The sequence below is a fragment of the Perognathus longimembris genome, chromosome 1, assembly GCF_023159225.1.
Source record: "Perognathus longimembris pacificus isolate PPM17 chromosome 1, ASM2315922v1, whole genome shotgun sequence".
Taxonomy (NCBI): domain Eukaryota; kingdom Metazoa; phylum Chordata; class Mammalia; order Rodentia; family Heteromyidae; genus Perognathus; species Perognathus longimembris.
Window position 1 is genome coordinate 77,821,154 of NC_063161.1, and position 16,817 is coordinate 77,837,970.

Genomic DNA, 16,817 nt, shown 5'->3' on the forward strand with positions numbered 1-16,817 from the left:
CCTTAGATCTCAGCCTTCTGAGTAGCTGGGATTACAGGTGTGAGCCACCAGTACCTGGCTATGGCTCTCATTTTATAGGGATTTAGACCAAATGAGCTCTCTTGCCTAGTAATTTGAAGCCCCAGTACCGCCAAGTAAACAAAAAGCCAGGTCACAGCCATGCAGCCCAAGTGGGCGAATGTCCTGTGTAGTCACAGGTGGGTGCATGTGACCCTCGAGTCCCCACAACCCAGTGGTGTGTGCATCCTGTGGACTCTGCACTGCGGTTCCTTTGCCCCTTGCGTAACTCTTGAGTGTGCTGGACCAGAAGCTGTTCCTCCCCATCTGCCAGCCAGAAAATCTGGGAGGTGACATTTCCTCAACCCACGTGGGTGCGCCTGGTCCCACATCATACTTTGCCCTTTGTCTCTTTGTCAAAGCAGAGCAAATCCTAGGGGAGAACACATGAAATAAGTTCACATGTACTCAGCATAGAACACCACGTAGGGTGCTGCCATGCGCTGTGCATGTCTCAGGAGTAAAGCTGGCTGAGAGCCATGGGCAAGCAGGCAGGGCTATGAAGTGGGAGCCTCCGTTCCAGGCCCCGGGAAACAAGGTCAGCACGGTCAGTGTGGCCAGGGGTCTGCTGGCATGTCTGGTACCTAGATCAAGGTGGAATGCTGGGCATGGCGGGGCACGTGCCAATGGAAGAGGCGCTTGCACTCCCACCTGCCTCCTACCCTTCTTGCTGCTGCCTGGAGGCTCTGAGGCCACCCCTCCCCTTCAGCCCCACCCCCCACCCCGTGGGGCCCATGCTGTCCCCCTCTGATACCAGGTCACGTGGCCAAGCTTCCACATACCCGAGCCTTATGCTCATGGCTCATGGTCTGTGGGGGTTCATGAACAACATTCCCCGTGGGTCATCATCTCCTGGCTTTCCTACATGGTAATAATGTTCACAAATGCCTGTGTTGCCTCCAGAAACTAAGTTCTCAGGAGGGTTCAAAACTCCCGACCGCAGAGCTGGTGAGGCTGAATCCTCTGCCCCCGTCCACATCCAGCACGTCTGTGCACAAGCTGCCCAAAGCGCCGCCGCCACCGCCACCGCCGCCGCCGCCACCGCCGCCACTCGAGGAGCCCGAGCCTCTGCAGGAGGCCGTGCGGGAGCTGAGGCAGGAGCGGAGCTGGCTGCGGGGACAGCTACTGGAGTTTGAGTAGGTGCCTGCGCCCTTGTCCCAGCATGCCTCCTCCATCCCGGGAGTGGGGGCCAGGACACCCAGTGACCTATGACATCATGGAGGGACCACGCTAGCCTCCCACTGGACTTGTTGCTCTGTTTTCTAGAGAGAATTTTGTGTGGCCAGTGAGGTCTGAGGCAGAGTGGTCTCAGAATAGGAAGACACCCGTGGCGTGCAGCCTGTGCCTCAGATGAGACATGGGACCAGATATTCAGTGGGATGCGGGTCAGAGGGCAGAACCTTGCAGGGTAGCAGCCTCAGTCTGTGTCCATCCTGCAGTTCTGTGAGCTGGAGGCCAATTCCCACATGGCCGGCCATCCAGCTCTCTGCTGCTCGCCTGGTGTGGCCACCATGCGTAAATGTCTCACATTCATGTCTGTGCCACTGCCCCAGTGGCTGCACCTCTCAGGGTGGCTGCAAAGCCCAGAGCGTTAGCGCCACCTGGGAGCTGGGGAGGAGGGGAGGACCTCAGGCCCGCCCAGGCCTGCCTGAAGCCGGTCAGCACTGTAGAGCCGTGGACGCTGCCAGACCCCCTTTCCCCCTACACTGCATGAGTCCCCATGTCCTGAGGGGGTTCTTAATGAAGCATGTCACTTCTGGCAGTGTCTAAGAAGTCACATTTAGGGAGTCCTTCCTTTGTGACAGACAGGGCTCTTCTCCACACTCAAGGAGCATCTGTCTCATTTATCAGAGGGCCCTGGGGCTCCATGTGGAGCCGAGTCTGAGGAAGTACAGCCGTCAGGCACTGGGGCCCCTGGGTTTTGCAGGCAACTGTGGAAACATGGTTCTGTATCTTCAGGGTGGAGGTGAAGCAGCTGCTGCACACGAAGGCCAGCCTGGAGCAGGAGCTGGAGAAGGCCAGGGAGAATGAGCAGGGAAGGCAGGAGCGCGAGCAGGCTCTGCAGTAAGTGGGCTGCATCTTGAGCAAGGACTGGCGCACTTGCACCTTCCTGCCCAGCAGGACACCCCTGCCCCTAGAGTCTCAGCCCAGAGAGGCACGCCTCTTCCTGGGCACTAACAGCAGTATTCTTTTGCCTTTGGAGTAAAACTCCAAACCCAGGAGAGGCTCGTGATTGAAGGCCAGCATTGGCCCTATGGAGTGCAGGCCGCTCCCCTGTGTCTCTGTGGGTAGCCATGTGGTCTCTTCACATGCAGAGGGTGCGGTCACTCTCTGTTCTGGGCCACACAGCCCAGTGTCATTGCCCCTCAGCAGCATGCCTCCCACCTCTTGCAGAGGAGCACTGGCCCGCATGGTAGAGGAGCCAGGAGCACAGGAAGGGGGCCACAAGCCACCAGAGGACACAGCTCCTGAGAGGAGCAAGGTGACAGTGTGGGCTAGGCAGAGAGGGCCACTGCTGAGGGGCAGGGAGTCCCCAGTAGGTAAGGGGTTTTTGGGGGGGTGCTGGAACGATTCTGAAATGAACGTGATGTTTGTGTGTCATTCGATTGCATTTAAAAAACATGGAATTACACATTTTAAGTAGTGAACTACCACAGGTCATGGTGATGCATGCCTTGTAACCTTGGTTACTTGGGAGGTGGAGATCAGAAGAATCGTGGTTTGAGGCCAGCCCAACCAAAAATGTTCACAAAACTCCATCTAAATCAATACAAAACTGGGTATGATGGCACATGCCTGTCATCCCAGCTACATGGGAAATGCAAGCAGGAGGACCATTGTCCAGCCCAGGCATAAATGTGAGACCACAATCAGAAAATAACAAGAAATATAAAAGAACTTTTTCAACTTGAAAAATAAACTGATAGAAGACCGGTACTGTGGCTCATGCCTGTAATCCTAGCTACTTAAGGGGTTGAGATCTGAGGATCGTGGTTCAAAGCCAGACAAGACAGGAAAGTCCATGAGATTTATCTCCAGTTAAACACCAAAAAAAGCTAGAAGTAGAGCTAGGTTCAAGTGGTAAAGTACTTGCCTTGAGCACAAAAAGCTCAGGGACAGCACCCCGGTCCTGAGTTCAAACCCAGGGACCAACACACACACACACACACACACACACACACACACGATAGAAAAAAGCACCCCGGTCCTGAGTTCAAACCCAGGGACCAACACACACACACACACACACACACACACACACACACACACACGATAGAAAAAAATTTTTGTTTTGCCAATCCTGGGGCTTGAACTATGGGCCTGGGTACTGTCCCTGAGCTTCTTTTGTTCAAGGCTGGTTAGCACTTGAGCCACAAGGCCACTGCTGGCTTTTTCTGTTTATGTGGTACTAAGGAATCAAACCCAGGGCTTCATGAATGCTAGGCAAACACTCTACCACTAAGCCACATTCCCAGCCCTGATAGAAAATTTATAACAAAATTCCACTAAAGGCTGGGAATGTAGCTCAGGTGCAGAGTGCTTGCAAAGCACTTGTGGGGTTTAAGCCCCAGCACTACAAACAACAGAAGCAACAAGTGGCTTTGAACCATGATCCTCAGATGTCAACCTCCTGAGTAGCTGGGATTATAGACATAAGCCACAGTACCGGTCTTCTATCAGTTTATTTTTCAAGTTGAAAAAGTTCTTTTATTTCTTGACTGTTATGTTTTTGTTGTTTTTTTTAATTAAATTTTATTGACAAGGTGATGTACAGAGGGGGTACAGTTACATAATAAGGTAGTGAGTACAGTTCTTGTCTTATTTGTTATATTCTCCCTCATTTTTCTTTCCCTTCCCTAGTTCAGGTAAGCATATATACAATATCCAGTGTACCAAAATCATATACAGTGACCCAGAGGGTACGCCAAAGGATCTATCAATTTTTAAAAATGGAAAAAGAACCAGATTAGAAATTAGAGCAAAAATATTTAGTACCTAGAATAACCATTATGACAGAGATTTGTGGAATGAACATAAAATATTTTATTTTCTGAAGATTGTGACTTAATTTTGTCGGAAGGCTAGAATTAGGTCAGAAAGGGCAGCTGTGTAGAAACAAAGCATTTTTACCTTTAGTGTCTAGTAAGATTATACGTATGTTATTATTCCTTTCATTCATATTTTTATTGTTATTTATCTTTTTGTGGTTTGTGTATGTATATGTGCTGGTCCTTGGACTTGAACTCATGGCCTGGGTGCTGTCCCTGAGCTTTTTGCTCTTGCTAGCATTCTGCCACTTCAGCCACAGTTCCACTTCCCGGCTTTGTGGTGGCTAGTTGGAGATAAAAAGAGTCCCACTGACTTTTCTGCCCAGGCTAATTTTGAACCACAGTCCTTAGATCTCAGCCTCCTGAGCAGCTAGGATTATAGGTGTGAGCCGCTGGCACCTAGCCTCACATTGTTTATTAAAACCTGACAGGAGAGGGACCAAAGAGGTGCTTACCTGTAATCCCTGCTACTCAGAAATTGAAAATAGGAGGATTACAGTCTCAAGGCTGCTCTAGGCAAAAGTATGAGACTATATCTGAAAAATAACTAAAGCAGAAAAGGGGTGGGAATGGCGAAAGTGGTGGAATGCTTATAAACTAGAAGCCCAGAGTTCAAACTCTAGTACAAAACAAAAAAACAAAAAGCACCCCACAGCAAGCTGAGCCATGTAGCTCAGTGGTCAAAAATGCGCCAAGCATGTGAGAGGGCTTGGCTTCCACCCCAGCACCGAAAGAAAAATCCCATCTACTTCCTTTGCAGTAGTCCGGGCATTGGTGCAGTGAGTTCTGATGGGGTTTCTGGAGGTCCTTGGCCGGGCTCACAGCCCCAAGGAAATGGCGGGAAGCACTGCTGTGTGGTGGGGTCTCTGCTACCTCTGCTAGGTGGCCACCTGCTCTCTACAGCCTGTCCCGTTGTGTGACAGCCAGCCATTTCTCCAGTGACAACTAAGGTGTCCTCTGTGCCCTACCCACTGTAGAGAGGAGATTCAAACACTGACCAGAAAGTGTCGAGAGCTAGAAGCTAAGAGAGAAGAGGCAGATGCTTCCCTGGACGTGGTTCCCACGGACTTGGCTTCTGTGAGTGAGGCTCCTATAGACCTGTCTCCTGTGGACCTGTCTCCCGTGGACCTGTCTCCTGTGGATCTGTCTCCCGTGGATGAAGCTCCCATGGTCCTAACTCCTGAGGATGTGGCCTCAGTGGATACAGCTCCTGCAGACCTGGCTTCTGGGGACCTGGTCCCTGAGGTAGAGTGTCTGTTGCTTCAACTCCCTTCATTAGGGGTGTGCTTAGCTGATGCCCCATGCTCCCTGTTCTCCTCAGGCCCCATGCCTCCTGACCATCCGTTCTGAAACCAGGCGGTATGTGTAGAAGCCAAGGTTACAGTCCCCAGTCAGATGATGGACAGAGCCTTGCCCTCTCGAGCTGCCTAGCTCTGTGACAGGCACAGGAAGGGATACCCTTGCTCCTGACCTGGAGAACTGGGTCTCCCTCACCTGCCTGCATAGGAGGTGTACATGGTGACCATCCAGGTAGCAAGTATCAGCTGACATCCGCATACACAGAAACCAAGACCAGGTATTAAGCTCCTGTGGCCATCATTTGCTCCATGAGGCCCCATCACATGGTTCACATGGTACACAAAAGATAAGCCTTGTGGGCTAGGTGTGGTAGTCCCCACTTGAAATCCCAGCCTCTGGAGGCTGAGGCAGGAGGATCTCAAAATTCAAGGCCATCCTGGGCTACTACATAGTGAGACCTTGTCTCAAAAAAACAAACAAGAGCAGGAGATGTGGAGTACTTGCCTAGCATGCGTGAAGTCATGGTATCAACCCCTCCCCACCCCACCCCACCCCAAAAAGAAGAAAAGAGAGAAAAATGCAGAGTGGTCTGGGAGGAACCCACTTCCCCTCCCCTGTTCTGTGGTCCAGAGGCTGTGAGTCTTCATAGCAGGTGGTCTGATGGGGAGGAAATAGTCCTTGGCCTCCAGGTGGATGGCTGAGGTCCTGGACCTGCCCCTATCTGAACATGGTAGGCAGGGTTTGGCTTCTTTTGGTGTGGTTTCAATCTGCACTGACTTCTTCCAGTGCTGGTTTCTGGTTTGCCTGAGGCCTTCAAAGCAGATTGACACTCAGATTGACAAACCACAGCCTTGTGGATGACTGGGAGGCACCTGGAGAGGTTTCAGGAGCTCCACCTGGGCCCCCGTCTCCCATGGTGTGGTGTCTATGATTCTGGCACCCCCTGCTGGCAGGGCAAGGCTGCTCGTGGGAGTCACCTGTCTGTCCTAAAAAACATTTTGTGTTGCTGTGGGTTTTCCCAGTACTTTTGATACTGACCTAAAGGACCCCAAGTCACATTCCCACCCCCCTTCTGCTTTCACTGTTCCCTGCACATGTGCATTCTGCCTGCCCCCAGGGTCACCACCCCAGGCCAGGTGAGTGTGGGGGAGGCCCCTACTTCCCTCTGCTATTCATTCCGTGTGGGTGGCAGGTAGGGTGGAGTGTCCTCCCTGGGGTCCTGTCGCTTTGGGCACTGGAAAAAGCCACAGCTGGGTGCTTGAGAGACATGGGTGACAGCAGGGTTCAGTGACCCGTCCCTGCTGAGGTGCTCAGCAGTGAAGAAGCACAGGGGTCCTGCGCATTGGGAAAACGGCTGCCCGAGGTCCCGTCCCTCACCCTCCACCTGCAGCTGGTGGGGAGTGTGACCTGGAGGGGGAGCCTGCTCACCACTCCTGCCATGGCCACTCACAAGGAGACAGCAGCAGCTTTCCGGTCTGCTTTTGGCACTTGAAGACAGAAAGGATGGCTCCTTTCCTGACTGCTAACTGGACACAGAGCCCTCCAGGAAGGTGGCCTCCACACAGCCTGTGGGACCCCATCCTGTGTGCTGACCTCCTTAGTCCATCACACACACACACACACACACACACACACACACACACACACACACGGAACTCACTATGGGATCCTCCTGCCTCAGCCTCCTGAGTGTTAGGATTATAGACATGTGCCACCACACTCAACTCCTTTTTATTTTTAAATTTTATACTTAGAAATATGTCTGGAGGGGCTGGGAATGTGGCCTAGTGGTAGATTGTTCGCCTAACATGTATCAAGCACTGAGTTCGATTCCTCAGCACCACATAAACAGAAAAAACAGAAGTGGTGCTGTGGCTCAAGTGGTAGAGTGTGATCCTTAAGTAAAAAGAAGCCAGGGACAGTGCTCAGGCCCTGAGTTCACCCAGGACTGGCAAAAAAAGAAAAAAAGAAATATTCCTGGAAGTACTGCCAGAAAAAAATGTCTTCTGTGTGATGGGATTATGAGCCCTTTTGCTTTCTTTTCCTATTGAGTTTTTATAGTAAATACATTTTGAACCAGGCACTAGTGGCTCATGCCTACAATCTCAGCCACTCTCAAGAGGCTAAGATCTGAGGATCATGGTTCAAAGCCAGCCTAGGCAGGAAAGTCTGTTAGACTCTTATGTCCAATTAACTATCCCCCAAAAGCCTAAGCGCAGCTGTGGCTCAAGTGGTAGTGTGCTAACCTTGAACAAAGGTCAGGGATAGGGCCTAGGCACATACACACAAACACAATTCTGTCTTAAAAAGGGGGAATGGACTCAGCTGGGAGTATTGGAGGTGGTCAGTGCTCAGCGTCACATGTGAATGATGAATTGTGGGTTGCAACATTCCTCAACAGTTGCCTCATGGGATTTGTATGCATACCAACACTTTTTTTCAACAGTGGGGAGTGAACTGAGAACCTCACACTTGCTAGGCAGGCACTGTAGCACTGGAGCGCTGCCCCTAGCCCCTCTTGCTTGTTTTTCAGATAGAGTCTCACATTTTTGTCTGGGCCAGCTTGGGCTGAGATCCCCCTGCCTGTGGCTCCAAGCAGCTGAGATTACAGTTGTGCTTCACCATGCCTAGCCTGTTGGTTGTGGTGGAGTATCACTAAGTATTGCCCAGATGGCCTCAAACCATGATCCTCCCTGCCCCTGCCTTCTTAGAACCTGGGATCATGGGTATAAGCTATCATACCCAGTTTTCTTGTTGAGATGGGGGGGATCTTGCAGACTTGTCCCATCCGTCCTCAAATAGCCATCTTCTCAACTTGTCCCCCAAGTAGCTGGGATTACAGCTGTGAGCCTCCACACCCAGAATAAAACCAACTAATCCTTGAGTCCTGAGATTCAAGGATTTGTGGCTGTCCTGTGGACTACGTCCTCCTCAGCACCTCTGCACTGCCCCTGGAGTAGCGTCTCGATCAGGAGGTGTGATAAAGATGCAGCGCACGGATTCCTAGTCTCGCCAGCCAGCCAGGCAATATCCTGCCTTAAGGCTGATAGGCATCTGTGTGCAACAGCCCACACTCCTCCATTTCCTGCAGGACCCGGAGGAGCTCCGCACACCCTCGCCCTGCAGTGAGCACTCGCCCCCTGACTTAGAGCTGGATTCCTGCAGCGAGGACGGGCAGGAGGACTGCCCTGAGTCCCTCAGCCCCGACCCCATTCCCAGCCCCTGCTCTGACAGGAAAGAGGATGCCGCCAGGACCCTGCAGGCCTGGTGGAAGGCCTGCCAGCAGCAGGTGAGTGAGTGCCGCGGCTCAGGGAGTCCCCGCAGCTCAGGTCATCCCAACCTTTGCTTCTATACCTGGAAATGGGCTGCAGGGGAAGGAGTTGTCCTGATGGGCCACAGAGGTTCAGTAGTTGCTTATCCTCCTAAAATTATTGCAATTGTGGTTCCTTATCGTGTTTGAGCCCTTCTGTGGCCCTGGTGGCTTTGGTCTCCTCCAGCACATCCTTGGTTTCCAGCTCCTCCCTCCCGCTTCTCACCTCTGCCCCCTACCCCTGTGACATGGTGATATGGTGATGGGTGAACTGGCTGGAGGAACCCATCTTACTCTTGCTAACTCATTTTTTAAACTCTGTTTCAGAGAAGAAAAGCTATTCTGGATGAGGTAAGCAGAGTTAATTTTACCAATTTCAGAAGATGTGTTACTTGGAATCACTGAGAGATACTGACAGACCTAGCCTTAAGTCCTGATATTTGTGAAATCAAACCCTCACATTAAGTTTAAAACACATAAGTAGTAGAAATATCAAATAAAAGTGCCAAATAAATAGGGGCACAGGTAGGAGGAGAAGGGAGGGTCCAAGGCCACCCCAGACAAAAGCACAAGACTCTTTCTGTAAAACAAGCTAAAAAGTAAAGAGGACTGAGGGCATGGTTCACAGTAGAGTACCTGCCTGTGGCGTGCAAGGTCCAGAGTGCAAACCCCAGTCCTGCCCAAAAAGAGAAAAAACTCAGTTACTCATGCATGCTCTCGGCCCACCTCGTCCTGTGTGAAGCAGTCCAGCGAGGGCCACAGCTGCCCCGTCGCCCGTCGGCAGGGAGACTCAGGTAGCCAGGGAGGGCATGTGGCCTGGTAGGCAGGAGGTCCACATTGGTCATGCCCAAGGGGACCGCAGCAGCCGGCCGGAACATGGGAGGAGGGGACACGAGCTAAGGGAGGTGCACTGGGCAGTTCTGAGCCGCCCCTAGACTGAAAGCTTCGTGTCATTCATGTGGACAAGGCCTCTGGGCCTTGCTGCTTGACACCTCAGGCTGAAGAAAGAATAGCCAGAGTTCAAGGCCAGGAGGCAACCAGGCAACCTTCAGCTCCCATCTTCAGCCTCAGCCCCTCAGGGGCAGGATAGCCTCCCTCAGGAGTCTCACCCTCGGCCCCTCTCTAGCACTCTGGGGTCGCCTCTTGTCCTCCCAGGCTGCAGTGGCCATTTCAGATACCAGCATACATAGCCCCACCACCCCTGCCATGCCCCCGTCCTCATCGTGCTCTGTCACTCCTCCCCGTTCGCTCCTTCCCTGGTGAGACCCATGCCACCTTCTCTATCTCCACCCCAACAAACGTGCCTGAAGAAAAGTACATGCCTTGTGATACAGAGTAGCTTCCTCCACTGCCGGAGCCTCAAGCTTCATGTGGTTGCCATGATCTCTCCACTAAGCCACACACAGTACTGTTGCCGACTTCACTGAGGCAGATGCCGCCAGGAGACTCCAGCTACAGCTAGCAGTCACTTCTCCCAAGATAGCCACAATTTAAAATAACAGTCCCCAGCCAGGCACACTTGGGAGGCCTAGGAAGGATGATTGGGAGTAGCAGGCCAGTGTGATGTGTCTCCAAACAAAAGAACACACAGTCTGGTCATTAGCACGTGCTGGCTGTGTGCAGGAAGCCGCTGGGGCTTGGCTGGCCCTCTGGAAGCCGGACCTGCATGAGTGCTGGGAACAGCTTGGCAGAGAACTTTGAACTTGACCTCTGCCACCAGTAGTCATGCCTGTGGGGAGGCAGAGGCAGAATCTGGTCCACATGGTGGGAGTGACCCAGCCATGAGATGAGCCTTGGAAACACATTGAGTGACAGCCGCCAGCGAAGCTACACATGGGCCATCTCCATGGATATGGATGGACCAGGATGGCTGATGGTGCAGTGGTTCTGGGCCTGGTGGCATGGGGTTAACTGGTCCAGCCCAGAGCCCCTGCACTCTGCCCACTAAGCTAGTGACAGGCGGAGAATCTAATGTACTGTTAACACAGTTGGAAATGCCCTTGGGCTGGAGGCATGGCTCAAACAGTAGAACCCCCAGTTGCTGAGTTCAATCCCCAGTACTTAAAAAACTTCCTTGGCACTTGGGAGGCCACAGGATTGAGAGGATTTGAGGCCAGCCTAAACTACACAGTGAGACTTAATCTCAAGAAAACAAGTAAACTTTAAACCATAAAGGACCTCCACCCCCTAAGAAACGAGATTAGTGGGGTGAGCTGCTGCTCTGGGCTGCCGACTTCTTGGGAGAAGACAGAGGTCTTTCTGATGGCTGTGCAGAAGGGGCTGAACCTCTGGTCCACATGCACACTTGTCCTCTGAAGTTGCGTCTCTGGCAGTAAACGCAGGCATCAGCGAATGCCCTGCCAGGTGATTGCAGGCGTCAGGCAGCTGTTGCCCAAAGCACAGAGCATCATCCTGGGGCCTTGGGGGCTAGAAAGCCGCCAAGGCTAGGTGAGGGGACAGATAACCCCTCGTGATTGCCTATCACCCTGGCGCCTGAGGTGAGAGCCTAGGGCACCTGGGATGACATAGGTGGAGGAGTCCGGAACCCCTCCAGATGCAGTGCAGATGGCAGCCTGAGCTCCCGGCTGGGGCACCCTGTGGTCACCTCCCAGTGCCTCTGCCCCAGGAGGTTAGACCCCCACCCTACACACACACACACACACACACACACACACACACTTCTGCATCCACACACATTTCTGCATCCACTCGTCTCCCTCAGTCTCTTCCAGCGTGTCCTCTCCCACTAGGCAACTGTGGCGCTGCAGGTGGCTTTCAGGGGACACCTGGCGCGAGCCAGGCTGCTCTCTAGCCACGCACATGATTCCACATCGCCCCCCGTGCCAGCCCCGCAGGACCAGGTAACCATTGGGGCTGGACGCAGCCCATGGCCCTGGGCAAACCCAGCAGGGGCACTTCTGGGTGGGCTGGTGAGCTTAACCTTCCTTAGAGGCCTGCTTGCTCTGAGGGCTGGAGAGGCACATAGTAGCATGTCTGCCACCAAAAATAGCGTGCCAAAAATAAGGCCATGCTGTCCACATCAGCCCCTCCTACCTCATGGAGATGAGGTGTGTATTGTGAGAACCTCCCAGCCAGGCATGGTACTTCATGCCTTTGATCCCAGCACTGGGAGGCTGTGACTGGGAACCTAAACCACCTCCAGAGTTTCCTGGCATCTGGAGGTTGAAAGCAGTGAGGGGTCACCTGGAAAGGCACCACTCAGGCCAGCAAGGTGCTAGAGGGCGTCTCCCCTGTTGTCCTTGCCCTCAGAGCTCTCCAGAGCCCCTGGTCTCCATCTCCACCCCACACACTGAGGCTACCCCGGGCCAAGAGGAGGCCATCACTGTCATCCAGTCTGTCCTCCGGGGGTACCTGGCCCGGGACAGGTACAGGTGAGTACTCCTGTGGGTAAGGACCAGGGTGGGGCCCTGGGCAGGCCTGGGGTAAGGCCATCTAGGCAGGAAGTTGCCTTAGCAGATCAGTGAGCACTGCCCAAGTTAACTGAGGCCTTGTCTCTTCCAGTGTCACTAGCAAAGGGACAGCCACCGCCACCACCACCATGTACCCAAGGAAAGCTGACCCGGCCACCCCCCCAGAAGCTGCCTCCCCGCCCTCCCTCGAAACTTCTCCTGGTAATGCACACACTCTGCCCTGGTGTTGGAGCAGCTAGCCCTCCAAGGTTCAAACCCAAAGCATGGTCACCTTCCAGAAGCTTGGGGCTCAGCCACTGCTTACGCCCAGCCGCATCCCTGGTGCTGGAGCTGCATGGAGCTCCTAGAGCTGCACACAGGCCCAGGCCCTGGTAGGCATCTCACCTGGCTGCCAGCCAGCAAGGCCCTGTTCCTTCCCTGGCCAGCGGACCAAATAAATCCTGAAACTCATTGACGTCCTAAGGCTGACCCTGAGGTCTTCGGCCCACCGGTCCTGCCCTGCCTCCCAGGCATCTCTACACCTCAGCACAGTGGGAACAGACTAGACAGCCTCAGTGTCACTTCCGACCCCCCAGAAATCTGGTCCTGAGACTCGGGGCATCACTAGGCAGAGACGTATCCCGTAGGCCTCCCAGGGAGGTTCCTCAGCTAAGCTCCTGGGTGGCAGAGAAGGCCTGGACCATGAACAGTGACAGATGGGAAAGAGCCATACTTAGAATGAGGCCCGGTTTGTGTGTCCCCCTCACCCCCAGATAAGGAGCAGAGCGAAGCGAGCAGTGGGGAGACCACAGAGGAGGAACCCCAGCCTGGGCCCCGGGAGACGTTGGGCCCACAGCTGCACTCTGGTAAGGAGGTTGCACTGTCCTCAGCACTTACCCTGTTCTCTGATGGCAGAAAGCCCCACAGTGAGGATAAAGCTGTGACCAGCCCCTGGCCAGGCCTCTCTGCCTTAGGCACACCCTGTCAGTCCCTCCAAGCCCGACACCATGTTTAGTTGTTATTGTTGGTTTGTCCTTAGACCAGGGCTTGAACTTGGAGCCTAGCACTTTCCAGAGCCTTTTTTTGCTCAAGGCCGGTGCTCTTCCATTTTAGCCATACCTCCAGTCCACTGCTGGTTACTTGGAGATGGAGTCTCGCAGACTTTTTTACCCTAGCTGGCTTCAAACCTCAATCCTCCAGGAGCTCAGTTTCCTGAATAGCTAGGATTACAAGTCTGAGCCACTTTTGCCGCCCTATCATGTTTGAAATAGCATTTTGTCGTCCTCCCCCCTTCCCCCTGCCAAACTGAGCCATTGCTTTTCTAACTTTGTCAGAACTAGAACACAGTCCACATTGGTACTGTCTCCAAATCCCCATCTGCAAAGCTCAGGAACATGGCAGGCACCGGAGCCCCAGCACCCCAGAAGGCTGTTCTCCAAAATCCTGGTTTATCCTGATGTCACCAAACCCGCTGTCTGGTGACCTTTAGATTATTTGGACAGGCCTGAAGTGTCTGGGTATGTTGCCCTTTCATCTGTCCAGGGCAAGTGACCTTAAAGTAGATTCAGCCACCTGACCACAGGTGCCAGCACAGACACAGCAAACATCCAGGTCAGATGGACGCCAAACCACAATCCTGCAGATCTCAGCCTCCTGAGTGGTTAGAATCAGACACTAGCCACTGCCACCTTAATGCCTGGTGCCAGGCATAAGCACTAGATTGGCTATGGGGTTTTGTTTTTGTTTTTGTTTTTCTAGTCCTGGGGCTTGAACTCAGGACCTGGTCACGCTGTCTGTGAGCCTCTGTGCTCAAAGGCAAGTGTTCTACCACTTGAGCCACAGTGCCACTTTCGTCTATGGGTTTTTGTTTTGTTTTGTTTTTTTTTAACTGGTGCTGGGGCTTGAATTCAGCCTGAGAGCTTTTTCACTTGGCTAGTATTCTACCCACTTGAACAACCATACTATTGCTAGCTTTTTGTTTGTTTGTTTGTTTTTGTATGTCAGTCTTGGGGCTTGAGCTCAGGGCCTGGGCACTGTCCTTGAGCCATTTTGCTCTTGGATAGCACTATATCACTTGAGTAGCAGCAGATCCACCTCTGGCTTTTTGGTGGTTAATTGGAGATAAAATTCATGGATTTTCCTGCCCAGGCTGGTTTTGAACCATGACCCTCAGATCTCAGCCTCCTGCTAAGGATTGCAGGCATAAGGCCACTGACATCCAGCAGCTATAAGAATAAAGTGAGTGCTCTTACCACCAAACCATGACCCCTGTTCTGGCTTTTGCTTGTCATTTTTGAGCTCAAGCATCAGGCACAGGCCAGCAGTGAGGAGTGCAAATGCACACTACTTGGTCCAGCCCACCACTGAAGACTTTTTTTCCTGCCCAGATTGGCCTCAAATCTTGATCCCAAGCCTCCCAAGTAGCTCAGATTACAGATGTGAGCCAGAGAAGGCTGGCAAGAATGAGGCTCCTGGCTGTGGTAACTCCTGCCCACCCTTGGGTCTGCTCCCTTCCCTCTCTCCCCTGCCATCCAGGGTGGCATTCCTGTTGCCTGTCCCCATCCTGGTAAAGGAGTTGGTATGGTGGAAGTGGCATCTGGGGACGAAATCCTCAGCTATCCCTGGCTGGCAGCCCTGAGGCCCCTGCCTCTCGTGCTCCATGACACCCACATCCCTCCGCAAGTGTTTGGATCTCAGGAAATAGCCCAGCTCCTCAGTGTTGGAGATAGCAGCAGGGCCTTGTGGCAGTGTGCACAGGCTTCCAGACCCTGCCCTCAGCTGGCTGCCTCTGCTGGGGGGCAAGGGGGGTGCTTTGTTCTTGCTTTGAGGTGGAGGGGGCAGGATCTTGGAATGGCCCCTTGATCACTCGCTAACCTCCCCTTCTGGCTCACCTCAGCAGAGCCCTTTCCTCCAGACCCGCAGCCAGCCTCACCCCCGCCCATGGACAACGTGGAAGACAGCACTTCCGATGACTCTGACGACGACATCATCATCATCGCGCCCTCTCTGCCCATGAAGAATAACCCCTCCCACTTCTAGGCCCCACTGCCATTTCCAGGCAGAGGGGCTGCCAGGGGCAAAGGACGAGGCATGCTCTGGGGAACATGGTACTGGAAAGACAGAACAGCATGCACCCCGCCCACGGCCTCAGCACAGGTCCCTGCCAGCCGTGCCATTCTGTGGAGAAGGCCAGGTGGCCAACTCTATCTCACTCCACTCTGACTGCAGTTAAGAACTTTGTCCCAGAACCAGGAGCAGCCGGAAGCCCTGCAAAGACCAGTCAGGCAGCACCTTTCCTCCTGACATTGACCTGTGACCTGGGAGGGGCTTCTTCATCCCAGCCGATGCTGTGGTGTCATCTATGTCATCGCTAGCTAGGGCCTCCCACTTCTCCCTGCAGACAAGTGCCTTTAGGGGGGGTGAGTTGGGCTCCCCCTGTCTCCCCCACCCCTGCTACCCGCCCGTCATCTCTGCAGCAGCGAGCCCACGTCATGGCCTGGGTGACACCACACACATCCAGGTCCTCACATGAGCTCCTTGCTACTCTCTGCCCTGTGGGCACTGCCCTTTCTAGGCAGGACTGTGGGCAGGACCTGCCATGGGTGGGCAACCACTGCAGGAGTGCAGAGCGTCACTGCGACTATGCCAGATCAGCAGCTGGGAGGGGGTCACCCCACAGGAAGGCAGGGCCAAGAGACGGCTTGTCCCCCAGGGTCAGCTCCAGTCCTGACGCCAGCCAAGGCACGCTCAAGGGCGAGCAGCCCCCATGGAGCCCAGGTCTATGGCCCAGGCCCAAGAGTTCCCCTGGGATGGGTGGCCAGCCTCTCAGGATAACTTAGGGCATGCTGGGCTCCTCTGCCCCCTTGGATGGGTACCCCTGGCCATCTTGAGATGGAAGCCTCAGGGAGGGGGACCAGGAAGGAGGAGCACCAACTCATCTACCTGCCCAGCCCTGGGGCAGGGCAGGGCACAGCTGACAGGTATGCCTGTGCCGCCCTCCAGAGCACAAGAGTGTGACACGGCGGCCCTGCAGTGTTCAGCACTGGCAGAATGGCTGCTCCGTCCTGTGTGGCCTGAGAACCAGCAACCCTGAGCAATGGGTGACAAGGCAAGGGGAAGTTCATCCTCAGGATGTCCTTGCTCGGGCCGGTCAGCATGCCTCCGCTTCAGGAGAGGGGGCTCGGGGCAGGACTTCAGCTTTGGGAAGATCTGCACATCCTCGGGTCCTGTAGCCTGACCTGTAGGTGCCTGGCCCAGGGCGGAGGGAGGAGAAGGTCAAGCTTGGCCCTGGACCTCTGACTTTTCCCCAGAATTGTAAATATGTACCTGTCCCCGGCTGTCCTCTGGCCCAGCGCTGTTATCTATGCAAACATTCCACCCCGAAGCTACCTCAGTAAATGACCGTACCTCAAGCCCGCGCTCCAGTTGATGTCCAGCGCTGGGAGCGTCCCCAGGGCCTGCAGGGCAGGCTAGGGAACCAGGAGTTGGGATTGTGAGGTGTGGCCCACCCCACAGGACCCACCGGTGGGAAGGGGTGGGGGCGGGGCCCCTGAGGCAGCTGGACTGACAGCCCTGGGGAGCCAAACATGCACACTTTTGGCCGGGAGCTAATTCGTCCTTGAACCTAAAGAGCTATAGCAAAACTACCTGCTACAAGCTGGGTAGGCAGTCTACTTGAGAAGAACATTCCAG

At 54.0% G+C, this 16,817-nt stretch overlaps 1 protein-coding gene across 7 annotated transcripts in view; it reads left to right on the plus strand.

Moving 5' to 3' along the window:
- The window catches only part of Iqce (IQ motif containing E), a 41,096-nt gene extending 24,528 nt beyond the window's left edge, over positions 1-16,568 (plus strand). For 3 of the 7 annotated variants that reach the window (XM_048330233.1, XM_048330240.1, XM_048330247.1), the window contains 10 exons: positions 961-1,193; positions 2,017-2,121; positions 5,084-5,351; positions 8,497-8,694; positions 9,043-9,066; positions 11,466-11,576; positions 11,986-12,107; positions 12,238-12,347; positions 12,899-12,991; positions 15,022-16,568. In XM_048330233.1, the coding sequence (XP_048186190.1) occupies positions 961-1,193; positions 2,017-2,121; positions 5,084-5,351; positions 8,497-8,694; positions 9,043-9,066; positions 11,466-11,576; positions 11,986-12,107; positions 12,238-12,347; positions 12,899-12,991; positions 15,022-15,164 (1,407 nt within the window). In that variant the 3' untranslated portion in view covers positions 15,165-16,568. Of the gene's footprint in view, positions 1-960; positions 1,194-2,016; positions 2,122-5,083; positions 5,352-8,496; positions 8,695-9,042; positions 9,067-11,465; positions 11,577-11,985; positions 12,108-12,237; positions 13,006-15,021 lie in introns of those variants that run through there. The other 4 variants (XM_048330243.1, XM_048330244.1, XM_048330245.1 and 1 more) reach the window with 4 other exon arrangements.
- The last annotated feature ends 249 nt before the right edge of the window (positions 16,569-16,817 follow it).